Raw genomic sequence first — 24559 nt, 5'->3', positions numbered from 1 at the left:
TGTTGTTTGAAAAATACAGGGCGACATGACTGTTAGGATTGTTATTACAGCTCATCGCTCTGTAAAGTGACCCCATGCATAGGTGAGATGTCCTGTGACCTTCAACTGTGGAGCAGATGAGAGCTGGCTGTGTGTGTTACAAGGCTGATGCATTCACTGCTGCAAATGTGATATTTGCTGCTGCAGCTGTGCATGAAATACAATTTTCTAAAACACATTAGAATCTGTTTAAATTAAATACCCATTTAGAAAGGCGATTATTAAAATTAAAGTGGTGACAATTTTATTTATGAAGCCCAATTACAATTTTGCTAAAAAGGTTTCCAAACTACAAATTTCAGCTAATCTTTATAAATCTGTATTACATGAAATTAAATGGTTCCAGAAAATGTATATACATCATATTAATCATTTGAAAAGAGTTGATTCAGAATAAACTGAGATATGGTTTGCACAGTCTGTGGCTGCATGATGGCTGCTGGGTATGAATTAGAATTGTGTTCATTTTGGACAATGCCTCATCTCACAGTGGCCTAACACAATGTGACACAGATCTGCAGCTCACATGTCCCTTGATCAAATGTAAAACTTATCTTTTGCATAATCTTAAACCAAATGTTTATTAGCCAAACATTAACCATCATTTATTTACCCAAAACAGAGAAAAGCCTCTGGTGTAGTACAAACTACTTCTGTATTTGGATAAGGATAATAACCATTAATAACAAATCTACCAGGGGAGGGATCAGGGGCCCAAGGGGTCAGGGGGCCTCTTCCTAGAGCATGAGAGTTGTAGACTTTAGTTAAAAGACACATTATAACTACACAGAGAATAAGAAATGGTCTCCAAACAAAGACAAATGACCTAAAATAGATAACCCTCAATCTTAACTCTCAAGCTCAACCCTTAATCTTAGTCGCCCTCAAAACCAAGTGTTAAGGGCTATTTTGTGAAATGGGACACCGGTCATCTTATAACATTATCAGCGTAAACATTTTACGTAGGCTGTATCTTGATAAAACAACTTAACAACTACATTACCACCGAGAAAAATGACCATTTTGTAACTACGTAAACGATAGCAACACGGCTTGTCCGCACCGGCCAGCTATTGACAAAAGATCGTAAAATAAAAAATAAATGTTATGCAACAATGAGGTAAATGACCCCATAAAATGGGCCTAAACTAAGATAACACAATGGTTTTTGTAATATTTACATCTCCGGATAGCCCTTGCTCCCAAGGGTGGTGTTGGAGAATCTCAATATCGAGGGCTATACAGCCCTTGAACTTGCCCCTCAACTTAACATTCTGAGAATCGGGGCAGCACTAGCACTTTGCAGGACTGTGCATTTTTGAGATTGAGGGTTAAGATGGAATTGGAATTCACCACCAAACAAACCAAACAACACCAAATAAACAACCACCACAAACACAAAAAAATGACAACAAATACGGTGTATTATTTAATCTGGGGATGCTGCATGTTTGTAGAGTTTCATGGACCATGCAGGAGTAACCTTTTTAAGCTGTGTGCATTAATAATAAAAGCACTGTAATTCTTTGCTCCCCTCTCTGTAACTCAGTGAACAGCGCACACGCGCACGTGCATCCACCTACACAAGCTGCCGGATGAATCGAAAGATGTCAATCTCTTCATGGGTAGTGACCTGTTGCGCTGATAAATCTGAACCCTTTTGACCTAGATTAGAAGTGACATAAAGGTGAGTGCACCGTACCTGTGGGCCCACGCTGCCATTTGTGTCGTCGGACCAAAACAAAACCGAGAACCATGAGACAAAAGTTTACACTGAAATATTGATTGGACTGTGACATGTAGGATGTTTGTCAAATCAGTTCCACATCTGCCTATCTGGCTACTCGTTTCCTCCTTCACTGGTGATAACCTGTATTTCCTTATCTCATTTGTAGTAGTGAGACATCTATTCATCAGTGGCCACCAACATAATGTCTGCGTTCTAGGCAAGTACCATCAGCGACAGAGAAGCAATGCTTAAACCGAGTGCTTTTTTTGAGATTCTCTGAACGACTTATCCTCCTCCTTCCTCTCTCCATTATTGTTTCTTCTCTGTTTTGTCTTTGCTGGTTCAGGAACACACAAGACCTGGGGTCATTGTGTTTGTGCAGACATCAGCTAATTTCTGCTTTTGCCTTGGGCAGAGTGAGGAGCCAGGAGAGAGAAAGAGAGAGAGAAAGACAAAGAGCGAAAGAAACAGCCCGACGGAAAGGCAGCAAAGTCATCCACCTAAAACTGGAAACTTGTGCAGGAGATGAATGCTCCCCTCTATCCGCTGTCCTTGAGTGGCTGTCCTCCCCCTCCCTCCACTGCTGCGCTGTCTCCGTCAGGCACTTTGTGGAGATGTGCCTGTGATGCCTGATCATAACATGACACTGCAGAACAGCGACTGCTCTTTCCAACTGTCTTCATGAGTTACCCTCTCTCTTCCGGCCTCATTCAGCCGGCCGGGTACTGGGGCTGTGTCTGCAGACTCTGCAGTCATTTCAGTGCAGTAAGGGATGGGTGGACCCGCGTCTGCCCATTTCTGGGGCTATTTCTGACCTCATTAGATCATGTTAACTGCTGTATTAGGTAAAGGTCCTCATTATGTCTTGAAAGCATGAGAGTACAGAAACATCTCTCCATGGATTTTTAGATGAGGACTGTATAGTTATATGATGATAGTTGCACATTTGGGGAAACACATGGATTTTATTTTCTTAGAAAAGCAAATGCATGTAGAAAAACTTTCTATGATAACGAGATTAATACTACTGTCTGTGTATACCACTACTGCCAGAAGCCACGAAGCTTAGCTCAAAGATTAGCACAAAGATTAGCCGGCTTTGTTCAAAGTAGCAAAATCTCCTGTCCAGCTTCTAAATCACACTCCTTACACAATACATTGCTTCTTCTTTTTTGTTAAATTTGTATGAAAAGTGAAATGCGCAGGCAACATGTTGTAGCTATACTTTTGTGGTGTTGGAACAAGGAAGGTTATTCAGCCGGCCAACAAATAGTCTGGCACGTAACCCACCATAAAACCACAACGTGACGTTTTTACACTTCAGATTTTGGAGACGTTTGAAACAATGCATCTGGTCTAGCACAAAGCAGTTATGCAGGTCAGCACCGGCTGGAGCCCTGAACGGGCCAACAGGATCAGGAGCCCACAGGACCGGGTTGGCCTCGGCCAGAACCTCTAAGTGAGTGTTGATAATTCTTGCATACACAAGATCATTTCCCGTATTCCAAACAAAAATGTTTGTTCAAGCTAATTTGGTTGACCAGAGCAAAAGACTCAGCAGCAGTTATGACAGCTTCACTCTGCTGCTTTTGTTTTTCACATAAAATTACCTCAGTGCTCCGCAGCTTTTCATCAAACCAATGTACAGAGGAAGAATTTTGCTGCAACTTTAATCTACTTTATCTCATCAGAGTGAACTGTAGTGACAAGCACAATAAAGCAGTGACCACACTGCTCTCAGATTCCTCCATTTGCTTGATCTGAGAGGTTTAAGAGAAAGAGTTTCCCACTTGAAATCAGATCGGTTACACAGTAATGCCGGCTAATTCTCTTACCTTCACTGTGCTTAAAATGTAACGGAGCCCTCATGAGAAACCCCGAGCAAATAGATAGCAAGATATACTGTTAATCAGCCAACCAAAATTAAATCAGGATTATCCTGGCAAAGCTGTATAGCTGAGAGAGTAATATTTTACTCAAGTATTTGGAAACATGCCCAAATATGAGCAATCACGTCTACACCCACTGCTCAGAAGTGACGTTAAGCCCACAGAAGAATTCGCTAATAGGTCTGTGTGGCAGGGCTCAGACTCAGTGAAAAGCAGCTGGCAGAGACCAAGAAGTCAAGACAACTCATGTAACCATGACCACATTTTTAATCAGCAGCAGGCTCACATACAGAGACAATAAGCAGTTCATTAGAATCACTGCTGAGCTGGTGGTTTGAAAAGGAAAACAGTCACACACCCAACTCAGAGTCGACTAAATCAGACTTCTGTTTGTTGGTACAGTGTTTGTTTTTTTGTTGTTTCGTTTTCTTTACTGTTTACTTTCATAAAGGTTACCCATGACAGTATGTTATGTTCTATACTCTTTGATAAATAGCTTTCAATGCTTCAGATGCCAGAATGATTGAAAATGAGAACAATATACCATCCCAAAGGATGGATTAAAAGCTGCGATTTTTTAAAGTTTTCCATCCTTGTTGCTGATGACCTTTGACCTATCCGGCTCTACTTTTGAAGAACTCAAAATGGCCCGGGGAGCTCTGGAGGCTGCCGCTGTAGCTCATAGGAATTTACAACATGCACGTGCTCACCAGGCTGTATTGATTTGTGTAGCGCTGCTAGCCAGACATGCCATGATTGAGAGTGGTCTGAAGACAAAGAAACCGAGACGGCGTGGTGGCCACTTGTACAGTACAGCTACTGGGTACATTTCACGCCTCCGTCGCCGTGGAAACCCAGCCTCAGCTGAGCCTGGAGGGGTGACAGCAAACCCTACATTGGAGGCGAGAGTTCATTCGCGCCCTGGGTAGACAAAAAGAGACCTTTTTCCTCTCTGCCATGATAAAAAAAAACCTCCTAGCACAGTAACTCTGCAGCTGACAGCTCTCTCACACACATGGAAGCAGTGTGAAAGTCCTACCAACCAAAATGAATAGTCTGGATCGGAAGATTATTTGCCTCTCTGCGTGTTTGCTTTAATGAGAGATGCCATTCACACCTTTCAATTGCTATTCATTTCTGTTATCGCTCACATCTCCCAACACAATGTGCTGCCTTTGTGTGCTGAATTAGACCTATTGTATGTGCAAACCTTCAGCCGCCTGTATCGTGATCTCTCATCGCTTTTCCCTTCATGCACACAGAGAAATTCATTTTAGCTCTTTTATTACAACACAAGCACGCATTGCCATTACCTGCCCTTTTTTATACAGCCAAATGGAATAAATGAGCATTTTGTAGCGCCATAAATATGTTAGTGCAGCGCTGACACATGAACAAACGTGAGGTCTTGATTAGAAACACTCCTGTTTCGCAGCTAACAAACAACACTGATGTTTCAGCTTCCTGACAAACAAGGTGACACTGGTTCCTACATTCTAACAACAGTGACTATACTGTATCTCTCTCAGTCTGCGATTTGTGCCAGCATTTGAAGCCTCACCTTCAGTGCCACTGTGAATTTGTATTTTGGTGGTGAAGCCACTTGGGAACTTGTTTCTGTGAGCTGCCCGTGCAGGGCAGATGCCCAGGTCTGCTGTAGCGCCAGATGGTGGTTCATTAGATCCTGTGTGTTGTGTGCTTGGTGTGAAGCGTAGGAGGAGCAGGGCGGATGTTTGTTCCCATCAACAGCCAGACTTTAAGGCTGGCTGGCTTCATCCCTATATAATGCCTCCATTCCTCAGAGTGCCAGAGTGCCTGGCAAGCAAAGTGGTACTAGAGTAAAGTGTGATGGGAGGAGGCGCCGTCTTTTGTTTTGCTCTTGTTACTTAAAGAGAAATAGGTTTCATTTTAGTGCCTCATCTATTCAAATCCATTTAATCGGGGATAAACCTGCACTATACTGTTTTGTGTTTGTCTTTGTTCATATGTTTTGGTTAAACTTACATTTTGCAAAGCAGCAAGTAATTTAAATAATCATATATTTCACTGTTGTATACTGTATAAACAATCTGTCAATCATGCTCTAGCTTGCCTCCGTCTCTGAACTCGCTTGACCTCAGTAAATTCCTTCATTTTCCCAAGTGCCTGTCAACATCCCTCAAATGGTTAACTGTTTATTCACTCAGCAGTGGATTACTCCACACGAGGAGGTAAAAGAGCAACAACAACAGTGTTATCAGTAGCAACAGTGGAGTTGTTTGACAGAGGAGAACGGTTGAAACCCTCAAATCCAGCAACAGCGAGCGTTGTGCTTTTAACTACAAACACACAAGTTTTGTTGCTGCATCGAGTTCTGCTCTCTAGAAGCGACGGTTGATGTTTTTGCATTGCTGAAATATTTTCCTCTATCAAACTCCAGATCCTCTTTGGGATTCACCACAAAACTAATTGGAGCCAGAAATTCAAAATAATGAATATCGCCATCAACTGCACGACTTCAAAGATGAAGAGATGTAATATGATCCTGGACAGTGAAGGATGTTTCAACGGATTTACTGAAGGTGAAATAAGATACTTCATTTAACAGCTGACATTTTACGCATGTCATTAGTAGAATCATTTTTAACGACCTTTCCAAGTCCCTTAAAGTTGTTTTCCAGTATAAAAAGAGAATATACAAATGCTCCCAAACTGAAAATGTTTACAGAAATCCTGGAATAAATTTAGATGACAGACTGTTCCTGTGCAAGTTACATCTGGGCTTAACCAGAGCCATCTTTAAAGGAGCATGGTATACACAGAGAAATAAAAGGGAAATAAATGTGGCAACTTTTTCCATATATTCTCTGAACTGAGTAAAACTATATTAAAACCACCTGCAAGGTGCATATCTGGACTGTTTGTTCACTGTGTTTGCTGCGGCTCTAAAATACACCAGAGAGGACTGACAGGAAGACGACCTATGGCAAACAGTATGATGAATTGTACACACACACACACACACACACACACACACACACACACACACACACACACACACACACACACACACATTTAGGTTAGGATGAACATAAACAAGGGCGGTATTACTAATACAATTTTGGCTGCTTGCCCACCTGCCCTGTTATATTTCAGCCTGCTGCTGCTTGGTGGGTGGTGTGATAGAAACCTGACCTCGCTCCTTGAAGACGTTGTTGTGGTTTGAGCTCCTCCAGCTGCTCCTTGGACACACAAGCGGCCACGAGGTTTGCACTCGCACTTAACGTCACTCTATATGCTCTCTCTGGACCATTTACACTGTCACATGGTGCATAGATTGAGGTTGGTGATTAGAGACTGCATGTGAAGGTGAACAATCACAGTATAACCACGAGCTGGAGGAAAGCAGGCACTACCAGGAAAGGAAAAAAAAACCTTTCTGCCTCAGTGTGTCTGTGCTCGGCTGTAGAGTGCATAACGTTCACCGGCAGGCTTGATGCCTTTTCACAGAGGAATGCAGGAGACGGGAGGCAGATTGGTACCTGGCTTTGTTGATAAGCCGAGCATTAGGAGAAAGAGAGGAACAAAAAAAACCTCTGTCTTTATCATCAACCCCTTTTTCTCCCACTCTTCTCTGATCCGTGCATCATGTTATCTCCGAAGCTTTCCCCCCGCTTCAAAATCTTTATACAAAAGCCCGGTCTTACAGCCACAAAACATCAAAGCCACAGTGTTTTGTGATTTTGCAAAGGTTGTTTCTGTACCTTGTAACAGAACCAGCCTGATGTCAGCAGCTCTGAGAGGGTGTGCTTCAACACATTGGTGCTCTGAGCTAAATGCTGACATCCGCATGCCAACGTACACAATGACAATACTAAAATGCTGATGTTATGCCTATTTACCATCTTGATTAAGCAACAAACTATTTCATTGGAACCTGAGTCACAGAGAAACATGACAAAGTAAAGTGCTTCTATAAATACAAAGTCAAGCTGAGGTTAAAAAGGTCATTAATGTTGCAATAGTAAACCAAAGCATTGGACAGATACAAAAAATGTACAGACTACAATTCATTCTAAGCCCACATACTGTATACAGTATAGGAAACATCCACCATGGCCATCCATAGATGGTTGCAACATAACACTGGATAATAATGCATTACTGTTTCTTCTGATATTGTGCACCTAACCTTCAAACTTTGACATATTATGCAGTAAAGCAAAATGATGTGCAGTGAGGAATAAAGACAAAAAGAGAGAAACTGGATAGGAGAGGTGGGTGGCATGTGTAATGAAGGCATAGTAAAACAGGAGAAGTGAGAATCTCTTGCACCTTGGGGACCCGCCAGACTGAGCAGCAGCCGAGTCTTTGACGTATAGATCACCAGAGCTTTGCACTTTTCTTATTGCACACATAAATTACACAAGCAGCACTTGTCGAAGTATCATGTCGCACAGGGGAACGAAGACAAATAAGTCATGAGTAAGTAAGTAAGTTATAAAACACACAACAGCACATCAGAGGATTGGAGCAGTGTGTTTGTCTTCCAGAGATTAAAGGTCGTTCATCTTGAGAATGCCTTTTATGCAAATACATTCAACCTTATTATGTTGTACATTATTGATTGGACAAGCAATCGATAGAAAATAATGGCTGGAGTCAGAGGTCAACTTAAACATGTTGTTCACAGATGTGTGTGTTGAGCTGGAGAATTCTTCCCTCATGTCTTCACTGTGTTATGCAGGTCAGTGGCTTTATATTCATTTAACATGAATTGCCTGTTTGTCTTATTTCATTCATACAGTAAATTGTAGTCTATATTATAAAACGTGTGGGTTCAATGCCACAATGAATTTATAGTAGCTTAGTTGTCAGCTTAGTCTTAACCATATAGCCTTGAAAACTGTAAAATGCTCAGCAGTTGAATGGGTAACTGTAGCATACTGAAGTTACAGAAATACTGTGATCATTCACGAGACTTTACAGCCACGAGTGATTTTAATGCTACATTCAGCTGAGTAATCTCAGCCAAACTGATCCTTCATTAGTGTGGGGTGTAATGGAGGGGCTTTGTTCGCCCATCATAAACTGAGCTGTTACACGAAGAGGAAGAAGTGAACATTAATTTGTACTTATTGAACCGGTTAATGAGCTATTCAGGAAAATACCAATATTCAGCATTTGCTTCATTGCTCCTAGTGAACTTAAAGTCCTGCTATTAAGCAGACTAATTAAAATCACAAATCAAAATCCTCTGGTTTTTATGTTTTATTGGGGCTCATAGATAAAACATTTATTACTTTTGTTGCCACGCTGAATGAAGACGGATAAATGCCACTATGTTGCATGAGAAGAACAACTATCCTTCAGCTTCACTGCAATGACACAGAAACACACAGTCTGTCTTATCTATATGATCATATAAACACTGACACTGACCTGGGACACACATCATCAGCTACAAGCTATATGGCTTTTGGTGGTTGGTTTGGTCTTAAAGACTAAAATGTTTCATCATATACTGGATGCATCACCAGAGACGTCAGCCATCCCCTGTTTTTGTTTTATTACACTTTCACATCTGTTCCACACTTCAAAACTGAGACATCTGCTCTTGCAGATATACAACAACCCTGCATATGGAGACAATAAACAGACAAACTGGCTGTGCATTGAGGTATGGGACAGCAAAGAAGGCTGAGTGGCATGAACTGAATAGCCTTGACCCAAATTTTTACTCCCATTCCTAAAGCGTGCTCTACTGCAAAAAAATCAGCTTGAGCTGAATACAAATAACCAGCATCAGTGATAGACTCCTCTAGGCTGCAGGCAAAGAAATCTACCACCCACACCAACAAATACAGACTATTGACAGAGGCTACAACTTTCCCCCAAATGCCTCACATGCAGGTAGAGGCTAGCTATATGGCAACTGAAAATACACACACGTGCACACACAACCACTGTAGTCAATAGCTGTGCCAATATGGAGCTGCTCACCTTGAAACTCACTCAGCACACCGCACTGTAGAAATATATCATCTTCTACCCATCATTTCTTTCACTGTCCAATTATCTGAGACATCTTTAGCCAGCAAACATAAAGTCAACTTACACAGTAAAGAAAGCAAAAGAAAGCCAACAAGAAAAGTCCAAGAATATTCTGTTTATGAAGCATGGCTGACAGCAGCTGGTCACACAATCACTTTCATACCCAGAATTCATCTCTCCACACACCTGCACACACCTGCCATTTATGAATCACCAGCTTCACATTAAAGTCACCAAGGTTACTAAACTGAAACTCTTGACTCATTACAAGTTCATCTCACAGTCTTCATCACAGGTCCCGCTGCGGCCTCTGCTGACTGGAATTAAACAAGCTAATGTTAGCGTCGTCGTTGGCACGTCATGTTACGTAGTGAACCTGACGCAGAGTGAGAAAAACTTACCTGGTTGTCGAGTTTAGCGGTAAACTCTCGTACCCTCGTATTCCTTCATCTACTGACGCTGCTGTTTTGTTCAGAGACGTGCTAAACTTTTCGTTGCCAACTCGTCCTTAAGCTTCTATAACCGACTCACGGAGGTGAGGGAGCACGCGCGTTTCCCAATCCCAGCAAGCTTTTCTGCGTCATAACCTTTGAGAGGCAATTTATTAGGCTACTTGCTAATTAACAAAAATAAATAAATTAGTAAATAAATTGTGGGTATAAATAATATCAGTTTTTGATTAAACATGCATTTGGAAACACTTAAAAGTGGGTAGCCTAATGTTGGGTAATGTTCATAACTTAGCCTATTTATTTATTAGTTAGGTATAGGTAGTTTTTGTTTTTTGTTTTTTGTTTTGTTCTACCAATGAGCTGACCACACTCTACATTGAACTCTGGATAGAGTTGGAAATAGTGAATGTGTGACAGATTTTGGAAACAAACTTATGATTCAAAAGTGGACATGTGACAGGCTAACAAGTAGCAGGGCTAAACAGTTTTATGATCCACACAAAGTCGGCCTAGACTAGCCTATTAGTCTACACATCTTAACAGCTCTGATTAGACTGAGCTCTGAGTCAACAGACAACAAAACGTGGACTTATTGCTGATTTAACAACTATATTATTATCAATGCAGAATGAGCCAACTTATATTTACTTATTAAGGACCTTTTATTTCCCCCAGGGCCATATGCATTTATTGCTCTTATAGCCTACGTTGCACATGGAGAAGACGTGCACTCTGAATCATAGTTTGATGTAGGCTACCAGGTAAAAAGTGAATGCACTCTGACATTACCCATTCATGAGTCAATGAGATTTCGCAAATAGCCTACTTTTTTTTTGCATTTGACCTTCCAGTGTCTCTGTATCTCACCTTCCCCCATACCGACACACACACACACATAGACAGAGGATTGATTTCTCCTCCAGTTAAGCTTTTATTGCTGATGATGGGTCAGTGGGGGTTGTTTGTTATTCAGTACTATACTACGCCCCCACTCTCACACCCACACCTACCATTCACCCTCCAGACATCAATATTCCCATGACCCTCTAAAACAACCCCTCTACTCTGCCACACACACCAGGCCAGACTAATGCAACTTTGCATAATCAATATCCTTGATTTAAAAAAAAAAAAAAGACAGAAAGAAAGAAAGAGAGAAAAAAAGTCAGTGTGGAAATCTGGGTCTGAACTCCTCCCAACCACCAACCACCAACCACCACCCACTCACCCACCTGCCCCACGTCTTGAATGCCTCCTCTCAGCCAGGGCTGTTTGCACTGGAAGGAGCCGATTGAGAATCAATAGCAGAGCTCGCTGTTGCTCGGCAGCTGAAAAGGACAACAGACAAGGACATCTCAGCAAATGAAGATAATTCAGCAGCCCTGTCTTATCTATTTGTTCCTGTCTCTTTATCTAATTTGGCAGTGAAACAGGACACACACACACGCAAACACACACAGAACCTGAGACATGAGCCATTTTTATTTCATCTCCTCACCTACCACACCAGAACTTCCCTCCGCTTCTGTCTCTTCTAGATGTGTGAGATTTCAAGCTTTTTTGGCAGCACTGACCTTTCTAGAAAATGATTTTCCCCCTCTCCCTCTCTCCTCTTGCTCTCTCTTTCTCTCTTTTAAAAAAAAACCTTTTTGATAACTATTGAGGCCAGGCAGGAAGGCAGGAAGGCAGGCAGGCAAGCAGCTTATAAGATGTCGCCCTTCACTGGGTTCAGCTAAGAGGGTGGTCACCTGAGACTTGACTGACAGATAGTGACGGACCATGGGGACCTGGGAGGCAAACAGAGGGGGTGGGGGGGATGACCGTCTGCTGGTTTGGAGGATCTTCTTTCTTTTTCCCCCTCCCCTCTCCTCTCCTTTCTTTTGTGTTGTGTGTGGGATGCAGCTCCCCAGTGGGTGAGAGGGAATTTCAAAGCACCTGCAGAGGAGAGATGAGCTGCACAGATAACCAGTCGAGGTGAGAGAGCTAATCCTGCCGTTACGCCTCGCGGGCGCACAACACAATTGAGATTTCAGAACTGTCTGGCAAGACCAAAGGCAGGCCTATTGAATTTTACTTTTTATTTTTCACCATCCTTGCCGTTTCATACCTGAGTTGTGGTCAATACTGTATACATAGGCTACCTCTCTGGTAAAAGTGGAAAATGCGGTGTATGAAGATATTGAACCAAGGATTACTCACAACAGCCATCCTGAATAATGCAATGTAAAACTTCGGATATTTATGAATAATTCCCTGAAATCCTGGAGCTGATTTCTAACAGTGGTCCAACTGGAACACAACATTGAATCCATTGTTTCATGAGGCCGGTGGCTGATACAGATATTTGATATTTTAGCTAGCAGGCAGATCCACAGCACAGTCCCTCCCCCCCCTCCCTCTGTGCTGTGCCAGCTGTGCTTTGGGTACATAGAGCCCTATTCTAGGTAACATGATCCCGACTAGGGTGGCACTCACAGCAGGGGAGCATTTGCTGTGGGACCGTGGAAGCAGGACAACTGCGTCCCGGTCACATGCTGTTATGTGTGATGAGTAACAAATCTGTGAAGTGGTGGATGACGGTCACTCCTGAGCAGAGGAGAAACTCCAGCCCTTTGTTCCTGGAAACTGCTGACAAAGTCAAATATTAGAAATCAATATGGTTTGTGTGGCTGTGAGCTCTTCCATCTGGTTAGAGCAGATTTGAAACCGATTGGATTGAGTTTAACTTTACTGCTTGTCAGCATATTTTGCAAGGCTAATAAACTCCAGTGTGTCATCGTAGCTTTGGATCAGTGCTGTCTATCTTTTCTTGTTTTTTTTTCTTTTTCATTCTCTGCCCCTGTTGGTCCATAGATATTTCTCCAGAGTCCCCAGTTGCCAGAGTCATTTGGCACATCTCGTCCCTTCAGTCACTGGTCAAACCCCTGATCTTACCGTCCACAACACACCCTGGAAACAGACACACACACACACTTTGGTCTTGTGCCACTGTGAGCTCCCATCTGCTGTTCTGGCATCGCACACACACATGTAGATTAACTACCTCATCTCACTGCATGTTGATCCTGGCCAGACCCAGAGCTCATCCGCACAAACACAAACACCAACACACACACATACACACATACACACGATGTCCAGGCATTTTATAGACAGCTATGGAGTGGAGCAGCCTGACTGAGAGGTCAGACAGAGAGCAGGAGCCTCCAGGGAGAGTCCGAGCAGGCTGGCTGGTAATACTATAACCTCCAGGCTCATTCATGAAGTGGTCAGACTTGGATGGAGCTGCTTCTTTTTGTTACAACTGCCTCATAACCTCAGACACACTCTCTGCTGACAGAGAGGAGGTGAGGAAAGAACTAGAATTACTGCCTGCCGGTCGTACGCCTCCACCCACGAGTCAAGTTACAATGTCCCCGTCTGTTCCTGAGTTTTTGAGGAACATGATGATGGCACGGTGAAGTTGACCCATGACCTTTCTTTCGGATATAAAATGTCATCAGTTCATCATTTCAAACTTTTAGACATTTGTCTGGAAAAGTGTCTTAGAAACTCCCATGAAGTCCCATCAGTTCATCTTTGGATTTGATGTGTACTGTTCATAAGGATGGGACGGTCCTGAAAACATTTTTTGGGGGAAAAAGAAAATCTAAAAAGGACATAACCCGCACAGCTCTACCCACAATCCAATGCAGCTGCACACCCACCAGCCCCTAGAGAACGTAATAGATTGGACCACACTCCAGCAGCTGGGCTGGAGGTTTATGCAGGAAGTAGCAAACAAATTTAATTGTTTTTCTCCCTGCACCCAAAAAGACTTATGATTAATTATTCAGCGAGTCCTTCACCGTCCCTGCGGTGAAAGCAACATCTGTCATTTATTTAAAGCAACGACAACTCACAGTGAATCAAGTCACAAACACGTTATGGTTTCAAGTTTCTATTGCAAAGTCTTAGCACACCTGCTGTTTACAAAATAGAGGATGAAAAAGTCTCATACAAAAGGCTGTTATCTTTGTTGTGTCCTACAAGGGCTCCACAAATGTATTGTCCAAATAATAAATTAGCTCCTTGTCTCTTGTCTTGAGAACAGGCATCAAGTGTCTGATCGAGGCAAACACTCGGCTTTCCACTACAACTAACGTCATGCAGATGTTGTATTATTTTTCATGATGCTTTTCGCAGAGTCCTAATCTGAGGTTTCGAAAACATTTTGTTAAAATATCTGCAACGTTTATATCCATCAACAATTTTCTCCTTTTTTTCCCTGATCCTGCAGCGGATGCATTTTAAAATAAAGTCCTCAAAGTTGACTTGAACTGTTGGCTACATGTAGGAATGTGCAGACCAGACCATGTGTAAAATTTACTCTCCCAGTCTCCATGGATAGTGTTTCTTGCTGGATTGTAGCGGAGGGGTAATAACACCAAACCAGAGTTTGATTCTCCAGAGACTGTAACTTTGAAGATACCCACTTCATTTGACTGAAATAATTCATTTTTGCACAGGCTGTGGATCTCTTACATTACAGATGCATTAGGGAGCTTTAACTTCACAGCCAGCGAGAGGAAGAGATAAAGTTACAGCTGCCAGTTAACTCTCTCAGTGTAGATACAGGAATATAAATGTTGTATTTCACAACTAGTTGAGACTTTTTGGGGAAAGTGCTTATTTGCTTTCTAACAGAGTCACATGAGAAGATTGAAACAACTTTCATGTCTGCAAGACAAAAAGAAAGCTAGAATAAACCATTAGCTTAGTGTAGCTTACAGGCTGGATACCGTATTGGAAACAGTTAGCTTAGCTCTGTGCGAAGAGGAACAAGCATCTGTCATATTTTACCAACATGTTTATCAATCCTGTTTCCCAAATATTTGTTTAAGAAAATCTGAAAAAAAGAAAATAACTCCTCACACCAACTGATGCTAGTGAGTTATTTCTATTCTTACAGCTTTCTGTAAATCTGTAGAAACAAACATAATATAGGAAAAAAACACAGATGAGTTATTTTACAACTACATTTATTTAAAAAAACAAAAAACAAAACAAAAGCAAAAATAGAACCAAAAAAAAAAAAAAAAAGCAACCAGCGTCCCACCAGGGATGAGACGGTTCATGGAGAGAGACATTTTTAAAAGCATACAAACCAGCAAACTGTATTCTAGCAGCATCCAAATGTTGGAATCTCCAAAATCATCATTTATATATTTAAATATATAGTTGTTGTTTTTTTTGCCCTGGCAAGCTACACACTTTACAACATACACAGAGCTTTATCTCTCCTTAGTGCAGAAAAAAACCAAAACAAATACCCTTAATAAAATAAACAACTTTAGGTTAAATAAGCTTAAATAATAGTGTTAAATACAAGACACTTCTGTGGCAGATATGTACAGAAATAAACACATTTGGCATTGTAAGTGTGGTTCACTGGCGCTTGCTCTAATGCTCTAGAAACCACTGCATAAGAACACATTTTGCTGTGATAAACTACATACACTCACATATATTCACACACACATACATCCACTCATCCACACACACACACACACACTTCCATACACATGATTTTATATCAGTGAGCCACAGACAAGGCATGTGTTTATAAAAGACAACTAAAAGCAAAGAGAAACAATCCATTTACAACCAAGAGTTTTAGGCACAGTCTTTTCCTGTTTTATAAATACATGTCAAATACAACTGCTGCTCAACAGGAACTCTTCACGTTTGTGCTAACTTCTATTTTTTTTTCTTTTTCTTTTTAACACAGTTTCATAACTACCACTTTGTTATTGCTAGGACATCGTGACAGTGAATGGAAACTACTGACGAACGTGTGTGTAGGGGAAAAAAAGCACCTTGAAACATCAAAATTACTGCCATGTGACCCTACAATACAACACTGAGGAAAAGAAAAAGTGGAATCAATTCAAAAGAAAAATGGCCCAGAACATTAAAACCTTGAAACTTTTGTGACTTTGGGAATCAAGAAACTCCAGAGAAAACAAAAGGGTCTCAGTTGAGCTACATTCATGTCCCCCACCCCACACCCCTTCCCACAGTACGTTTCAAGACCGCCACATGTGGATTCCTCTTGGTGCAAGCAGACAGTAAGTACCACTTCATTATGTCCAGTACATTCCTCCCCTCCTCTTCCTCCTCCTCCTCCTCCTCCTCACCTCACCCTCCCTACTTTCCTGTGTCCGTGAAGGCTGGCACAGAAACAGCTGTGTGACAGTGTGCGCAGTACGATACAGTACAGCTGAGTATACAGTACAGTAGACTGACTTGACATACGTAGGTAGACTATATGTTAACTACAGTAAATGAGCTTTACATTCCACTACTGTAAGAAGATCCCAGGGACTTGGGTGGGGCCCCGGGGAGACGGGGAGGGGGGGGGGGGGGTTTGCCTTTCTCCATTCCTCTCCAGGACGTTTCCCAAGAGTCTTGTTTGCCAATGCGGAGAAACCGTTAACGTCGGGAACAGTCCCACACTTCAGATGGAGGAGGATGAAAAAAAAAACTAAGGTCCAGATCAGAGTCTCTCCACACGGGGCTGCATGACAGTCTCAGAAGCAGGGGCTTTTTAAAGAGTCTTGATTACTCTGTGGGCCGGTAATGGTTTGTTTTTAAGTTTGTTTGCCTGTGGATCATCTGGGAGTCTTAAGTAGGAGTTGAATGGGTGCCCAGGAGGAGTGAAGGCCATCTCATGCTCTCTTTCTCTCTCTTTCTGCAGGTCGCGCTCTTTCTCTCTCTTTCTCTCTCTCAAGGTTTCTTATCGATGGTATGAAAGAACCACTCTGTGAACTTCCTGAGCTGAGCTGCTGCCGTCTGGCTCTCCTCCTGCAGTCGCATGTTATCCTGCCTCAGGTGTTGCACCTCCTCCTGCAACATCGCCTTATCCTCTTTCTCCTGAGCACGGAAAAACACACATGCACACACACACAATCAGCACTGAGACATGAAGCAAAAAAAAAACAAAACAAACGGCTGCAAAAGAGGCTGATAAAAGCCCCCTCTATTACAAGAACATCCGTCTTTCGTCAGCGCTGTGTAAATGGGAGGCATTAAATTGGCAAAGCAGCTATTTCTCTGTCCCGATAAATGTGCATTTCCTCTCTCCATTTTAAACACATTAGTGGGGGTGGGGAAATGTTGGGCCGGGACACAATAAGGAAAGGAAGCAGGATATTGAATTAAGTGGACGAGTTTGTATTACACAGACCTCGGGGCAGCCATTACTCAATGTCTATTCTCCTGTGCTATGTGTCACAGACGTGCACCGTTGGCTGACGTAGAGAGGGAGAGCACAAAGGTGATGAAAGCATAATCAAGAAATTGGTTTGATGTATGTGAACTCACCTTTCTGAGGTCATGCTGCAGCTGCCTGAGGATCACCTCCAACTGGTTGACTTTGCCAGTGAGCGTGGAGGGGGAGCCGCTGTTGGGGAGGACGACAGAGGATGTTGTTAGGACTCAAAAATGACTCATTTATCACATAAATAAAACAGTGACACCCTCTACTAGGACACAAAAGGCTGATGATGGACAGTTTGCTCAGGCCTGTGCCCTTTAGCTGCCCTTGCTCGGCCTAATATTCTTCTCACACATTCACATTCACCTGCGAGTAGGAGATATAACCAAAGTGATGATGTTACACTATTTGAAGCTTTTCGTGTCCACATAAAGAGCAGGACAGAGCTGCTCTGCACAGATATTTCCCTGCAGGCAGTAAACTAGCCTGTCAGTTCAACCCACTCTCTACACCTTTGTCCTTGAGTTTTTGGCTTTGTAAAGGTGATAATACACAACCACCAGTCTGTAGAGATAATGCTCTTACGCACACTGCTTCATCATGTGAAAAAGCTTCTTCACATCCCGATGTGCCTAGGAACGGTTGCTAAGCTATGATTGGACAATCGCTATTTGGGGGACTGGGGTTGAGTGAAGTCAATTAGTCAATTATTCACTTGACACTGAAGCGTCGGTGCTTGTGTGTTTGTGTTTGTCTGTGAAGCCTACTCTGCTTCCAGCGCTGCTCCCTCCGCCTCCACCACCCGTCTGGTCAGCTCTCTGGAGATCTGCAAAGCCTCGGCCCGCTGCATGTCCGTCATGGTGCAGAACGATGCCACGCGCTGGTCTGGGGACAGAACAGGTGACGTAACAGGTCATAATCTGTCCTCAGCATCAAAAAAACAGGAAGCGTGTTCAGCAGTGCTCTTCCTGGTGTAAACATGCAGCTAAGATAAAGCAGAACAAAAAAAGCAACCACATTCCTGACAGGATGGGCCGATTCATTCATGCTTTGTATGAATGAATGGCTCCGGCTGAAGCCACCAAGGGCAGTCTTCATATACTCAGATCTATAGTCAGACAATAAGGAACAAGGTGGTAAACAGAGCATTTCTTGACTATCACAGATAAAGTAAGTCCCCCGGGGGCCGCCCCAGGGGCCCTCACCCCTCTGAGTTTCCTCTGACAGCTGTTTGGTTCATAATGGGCTGAATCCCAGGGAGCTGTAAGCCACCAGTCATGCTTGTTTTACCATATCAGGCCCTTAAGCTTGCTCAAAGCCCCATGGAAAACCCAAACTTGGCATGTTACGCTTAGGGACTGCTCAGTTTTGAGGCGTAATGCTCTTTTCTTTAGAAACCACTCTCTCTCAAGCCTTTGGTCTGAGACTAAAGATAGGAGGATCTGCATATTCATAGGAAAGATTAAGGAAACCCTTCCATTAATTTAGCCCCCAAATGAAAGCTAATCCACTCCAAGACAAAAGCTGATGGAGCCCAGAGTTGGTTGTTCAGACGAGGCAGGAAAGGGAGACCAAGCTTTCATTTACATATGAATGAACATTTTCCTCATATTCGATGGCTGCATCAGAAAGATTAAAGACTTCGAGGAAAGCAGTGACGGGCACAGAAAAGCAGCTTGTCAATTTTTTTTTTTTTTTTGCTTGACCTGTGTTCATAGATCTAATGGCTAACGGCTAAAAAACCAAAAACCAAAAGCAGATTACACTGAAGGGAAAATACAACAGTCGATTTGAGTGGACACACTGTGCCATATTTAATTGTGAGGAGGCAAATCCAGTTACTGACAATGAAGGCTTTCAGTTACTGCACTGAAACCCTTTCTGGTGCTGAAATTGACCATCGGATTCTGCTTTCAACAGCGTGGATGCTTCGAGCCAATTCAAACTGTCTTTTTGCGTCATGAATTAGAGCTGCACGTGACCAGGGGTTTGAAGGCCATACGTGCTTTACATCCCTGCCAACCTCACATCCCCTGGCTCTAAACAGAGCTGGTTAAACAAACATGGCACAATGGCAGCCTGGAGCCTCTCTCTGCACAGCAACAAGACTCCAGCTTACACAGCGCTTTTCTGGGCCAGTCGGGCTGCCGTGACAACTGCCTTCTTGCTGCCAGTCAGACTCTACATCATCTCCACTGATTCCACTCTTGTTAAATGATATGCTGCAGGCTATGCGGCAATAAATGCATCAAAGAAGAAACTCTATAGAGGATTCATTAATTATGACAAATGAACGGTCACATGCTACGTTGCCTGCACACTGGTCCCGGGGTCAGGCTGAGTTCAAGTGGAAAGAAACTCGTTGCATGTTAAGAGTTTCCGTGATAGATGGGGAATACACTGGCATGGGAGAGGTCAAAAAAAGTACTTAAACTAGGAGAAAAAAAAAGAATGAGCGGTGATGATGCTGACCATGAGGTGGTGAGGCTGAGTAAAATGATACCTTGCGGTTTTGTCTTTGTGAATTCATGTCAGTGCTCGATTCCTAAATCACACAAACACCACAAATACTCTAAAAAAGCCATTCAGACAGATTAGAAGAAACAACAGTCCATCCTGAAAATGAGCTTTTTCAGTTCCCAAGGAGAGAGTATGCTGCTCTGGGCCAGGTGAGAGGTCTGTCTTCATTTTGTAGAGGGAAAAAAAATCCAACATCTTCAGTGGACCATATTCAGATGTAGCAGAGAAAAGGCCAAGAGAGGAACTGAGATTACCCCAAACTCTAAACCCAAGAGCTTAATAGTGAAAGGCATCGCTGTAAGAGCTCTCCCTGAGTGGTGACTTTCTGGCTTCATGGTGTGAAAATTGGCTTCATGTCTGGGCTGAGAAATGATGGCTCATTTTTCCAAGTTATAGTGCTTGATGGGAATCACAATGGGTCTCAGAGCAATAGGCACAAAAAGCTGAAGGATTCCCAAAAGCCACCTCCTACAGCACTTAGGAGACACTAGAAGAAACACAAACACACAGGGCACACAAACCTACACATGCAAGCCAGTGAGCAACTTGCACATTATATATACACACACATACACGCACACACACACACACACACACGTGCTAAGCAGCCAGGGGGGGAGGAGGACGGGGGATGAGGAGGAGGTGCCAGCAGCTTCAGCCAGGCTGGTTACCTTCAAAGGCTCGTGCTGCGTCAACCAGGTGAGACCAGTCCAGGCCTGTGGCAGTGTCTGGGAGGGGCATGAGGCCGGGGTCGCTGAACTTGGACCTGTCCGCCAAGGAGCCGTCAGAGAACCAAAACTCATCTGCAGAGACAGGCAGGCACTCCAATCAGTGTCTGGCCTGGGTTTAGGGCTAATCTGAGTCGCTCATCAGTTTGCCTCAGACAAGAGGGGTTGGGAGAATGGAGGGGCTTAGAGGGAGGGGAGGTAGGGGTTTTGTTTTGACTAGTCACTCATCGCTGCTAAAAGAGGCAGGATTTACCTAACTGAAGCCCTCATCAAAACACCTAGCTAATACGCGCTCGCTAAAGTAGCTCCTATCCAGTCATTCATTCAGCTAAGACCGCCTCTAATTGAAAGTGTCTAAATAAGAAATCCCCCTAAAGGTTGTAAACAATTTAACTTTGAAAAGAATAGTTTTGCACCAGCGTGACAGCATGATAGGCTAGCATCACATTAAAACACCTTCTCTGCATAGCGCTCGCAATTCGCTGTCTGAGGGGTGATAAATGACTTGTCTAAGTGAATGTCTTCATGTTTCAATCAATATCTCCTTCCCCTCCGCTCTGTCTCTCCCGCCCTCCCTCCCGCTCAGCCCTGAAAGACAGGGAATGCAATAAACAAGCTCCCATTCTGCAGAGGGGTGTTTAGAAAAACATGAGTGGAGAAGCAGAGAAGAGACAGAGAGAGCTCGAGGTGATGCTGACACTCTCCTTTCAATTTATCCAGCGTCTTGGAGCTGGAGTGATTCACTGTTTACCAAATTGGGCTGTTTCAGTAAGCCTGTGTGCTCAGCTACCCTTCAAAACAATCAAGAATCCATCAGGTTGACAGCCAGAAGAGGCTAAAGAGAGAAAAAATCTTTCCAAAAGCCATTTTCTATCTAACGACAGTAGCTGGAGACGGGTGAGGAACGGTATGGAAATGAGACGGGAGGGACAGACATGGGAGGCAGGCAGGGACTGATGAGTGAATGAGACATTATGTATGACAGACATTGTGACACTCCTGATGGAAAAATAGGCATGTTCAATGTCAGAGATCTTAAAAGACCTGCAGCGGCGCAGGCAGGACACATCACACCTCTCGCTGCTAATACATATTCAGAGGATGCTGGGAGGGAGGACAGTAGAGAGAGAGAGGGGGGGGGGGCACTGGCCAGCAGTGACAGGTGTCTGCTTAATGCAGACGGAGCGGCAGGCTCCTTGCAAGTTGCACACACCACATCACCCGGTTCAAATTAGTTGGCTATATTGAGGAGTGTTGCTGGAGTGTGTACCAGTTGTTCTAATCATATCGGTAGGACACAAGTGGCTGTTGTCTGCTGCCAGAGAAGAAGGATGATAATCCAAGAACAACATGCAGAAAACGTTTACACCAGCCTTCCTGTCTCTAGGAGACATTTTAACAGATCACACTTCTGTTTCTTTCCTTTAAAAGCAGCTTCTCTGCAGCCTCAAGGCTACATCCACACTATTTTTTTGTTTTTTGAAAGACATCAGGTCAACACTAGGCCTACTCTACAGTTTTGGGACCCTCATCACCCCACAATTTCTCTGTAACTGGGGTTTTAGAAAGACTCTTGATTATAGACTATTGATTGGGTCTTTCCTTATTTATCCCACTCCTATCAGGTGACCAGTTTACAAAACAAAACAGCTCTCGGTTTATGTTTTCTGCTGCCATGAGCAGCTTATACTCTTTCCACAGTTCCATATCTCTAGTCTTAGTTTTATCCTTTGCTGTTTCTCATTCTAAGTGTTCTCTGCAACTAAGCAACCACCTGCAGAGTGGACAATCTGCTTCCTCTTCACACTGACGCACACATGCCCACTGTACACGAATGGCCATGTGATATGCAATATGTAATATCTTCATCTGGACGGAGATTGTTTTCATTTTATTTGTGTGGATGTGGCTTCAGTTAAGTGCTGTACACATGTGCAGATGTTTGGTTTTTTTTCTGCACCAGCCTTTTAAGAGTCATCTGTACTCACTTCTTAGGTTGGATGCTCCCTGGTTGTGGATCATGCGAGGAGGCAATGTGCTGTGGTAAGGGGGGGTGGTGCTGAATAGGATGTCGTTAGGCATGGCTTGGTCCAGCATGGAGCTGTGCGAGCTGGTGTAGGACGAACCCTTACGATTACTACACACACTTTCGTCAGACAGTGTCCGGTATAAGGAGCGTCTTGGTGATAAACTGCCCACTGCCGACACCTGAGAGGAAGAAAAGGAGAATACGACAGTTAGGAGATAGTCACAACAATGTAGAGGATAGAGCTGAGCGGCCTCCAAGCCCCCAGCAACGGCCCCGCCGTCTGCACCCTCCCCGCCTTTCCTCAGCTCAGCAGGTTTACACGAGCGGGCAGCTGGGTGGGTAAGGAGGGAACATCAGGGAAGCAGTGTCAGGAATCAATTACAGTCTTTGCTCTCAGGAAAATGCAGATGGATTGAGCACAGCTGGAGAGTGTCTGGCAGAGTGGGAAAAACAGGGGACAGGGCTTGTGGAGGTGGTGACAGGGGTCACTGCGCTGAGGCAGCCAATAGTCACTGAGCTTAATGTGAGAAGATACAGGAAGCAGAGAGGAGTTTCTGCTGCAATGCAATATGGAAAATAAAATGAAATTGCTGATGCACTCACTGACAGGCAATCCAGAGAGGCGTTTGCATTTCATATGTGATCTGGAAAGGAGTCTGTACTTAAAGGAAAACACTGTCTAAAGGAGGACTGGTGCAATTCAACAACAACTTTTTCAAAAGCAATAGCACTAACTATCACCACGACCACCTTTAGTCAAGCTGGAGGCAAGATATTAAAAATATTCAGATATTTAAAAAATGCGATAGGTTGTCAACGCTAATCTATCAAAACGTATCCTGAGGAGTATTTGTCATTCTCCCACTGCAGATTTTACGACTTCCGATAAAACAACAAACAGGTAGTAAAACTGTTTACTGCTTTGTGAATTATCTCTGGAATCGGAGGAGTCTTGTAGAGGCCAATGAAAGACAATGCAGAGGTCAAATAGGAACTACAAGGGCTTGGATGACCTATGAGAAAAGCTGTGAGGGCTTGAATAGGATCGTCCTGCGGGGATGTCTTCTGTTCACAGAGGAGAGTTACACCACTGCAGAGATACTAATGTTTCACGACTGTGGCCAGAATTTGACAGAGGATCTCCTGTTTAAACACACAAAACCACAAACACCAATCCCATCCATCATTGTCCCGTTTAGCTTACATAAATATTGCAGGAGTGACATCAAAAGTAGCCACAAATGATATGCGGGCCAGTTGGCCAGATGGGTAAATGTCTGCCTTTGGCTTCCCAGCTGTAACCAACACTACATTGGTATCCCCGCAAGCCAACACCCAGCCATCTCCATTTCAAAGCCTGATCCCCCCACAAATCCCACGGTGAGAATTTAACAAACATCTAGTACGTCTTTAAAGTGGAGATATATACTGGGATTCAAAGCGGCGTGCATATGCAGCCGCCATAGACCATCTCATCTCAGAGGCTTTAACTTAACAAGGTTGTCTCTCTCTTATTGCAAGCTTTCCCACCCAACTTTACAAGATTAGATCCTGTAAGGTTCATGCCCGTCAAAACAACTTAAAAACAGGATTTGCTGCTCTCTTATATAAAGCAAAAATAGCACAGATTTAGAGCTTGCAATAAATGGAGTCACGGCAAATGAAAACATTTGCAATAGGGCTTAATGTTTTCTCAGACGTCATCTATTTATTACATCTACAGAACCACATCAGGCTCCGAAAACATCTTGGCGCTGGTTAACTGAGCCTGCTGTGCACATTACACACAAATATTGTATTAATCAAACCTTGTATTAATCACACAATTAATCAAACCGGAGCTGCATTTAGACACATTGAAGGTCTGTCTAAATGCAGCTCA

The 24559-nt window shown here is 43.3% G+C and overlaps 1 protein-coding gene across 8 annotated transcripts in view; it reads right to left on the bottom strand.

Annotated features, from left to right (window-relative positions):
• Positions 1-15149: 15149 nt before the first annotated feature.
• Positions 15150-24559, bottom strand: part of sipa1l2a (signal-induced proliferation-associated 1like 2, genome duplicate a) — an 82561-nt gene continuing 73151 nt past the window's right edge. For 4 of the 8 annotated variants that reach the window (XR_015037777.1, XM_085800668.1, XM_085800669.1 and 1 more), the window contains 5 exons: positions 22637-22856; positions 20592-20723; positions 18168-18285; positions 17508-17586; positions 15150-17057 (listed from right to left, as the gene is read on the bottom strand). Coding sequence is in view for 6 of the 8 variants with exons in the window: in XM_085800668.1 (XP_085656794.1) it covers positions 16911-17057; positions 17508-17586; positions 18168-18285; positions 20592-20723; positions 22637-22856 (696 nt within the window). In the remaining 2 variants the exon portion in view is untranslated. The remainder of the gene's footprint in view (positions 17058-17507; positions 17587-18167; positions 18286-20591; positions 20724-22636; positions 22857-24559) is intronic. The other 4 variants (XR_015037778.1, XM_085800670.1, XM_085800671.1 and 1 more) reach the window with 1 other exon arrangement.

This window comes from Trachurus japonicus, chromosome 15 (assembly GCF_045865225.1).
Source record: "Trachurus japonicus isolate A0001 chromosome 15, Traja_1.0".
Classification (NCBI taxonomy): Eukaryota; Metazoa; Chordata; class Actinopteri; order Carangiformes; family Carangidae; genus Trachurus; species Trachurus japonicus.
Note: the sequence above shows the minus strand (reverse complement) of the source record. Positions and strands in the feature narration are given on the sequence as shown.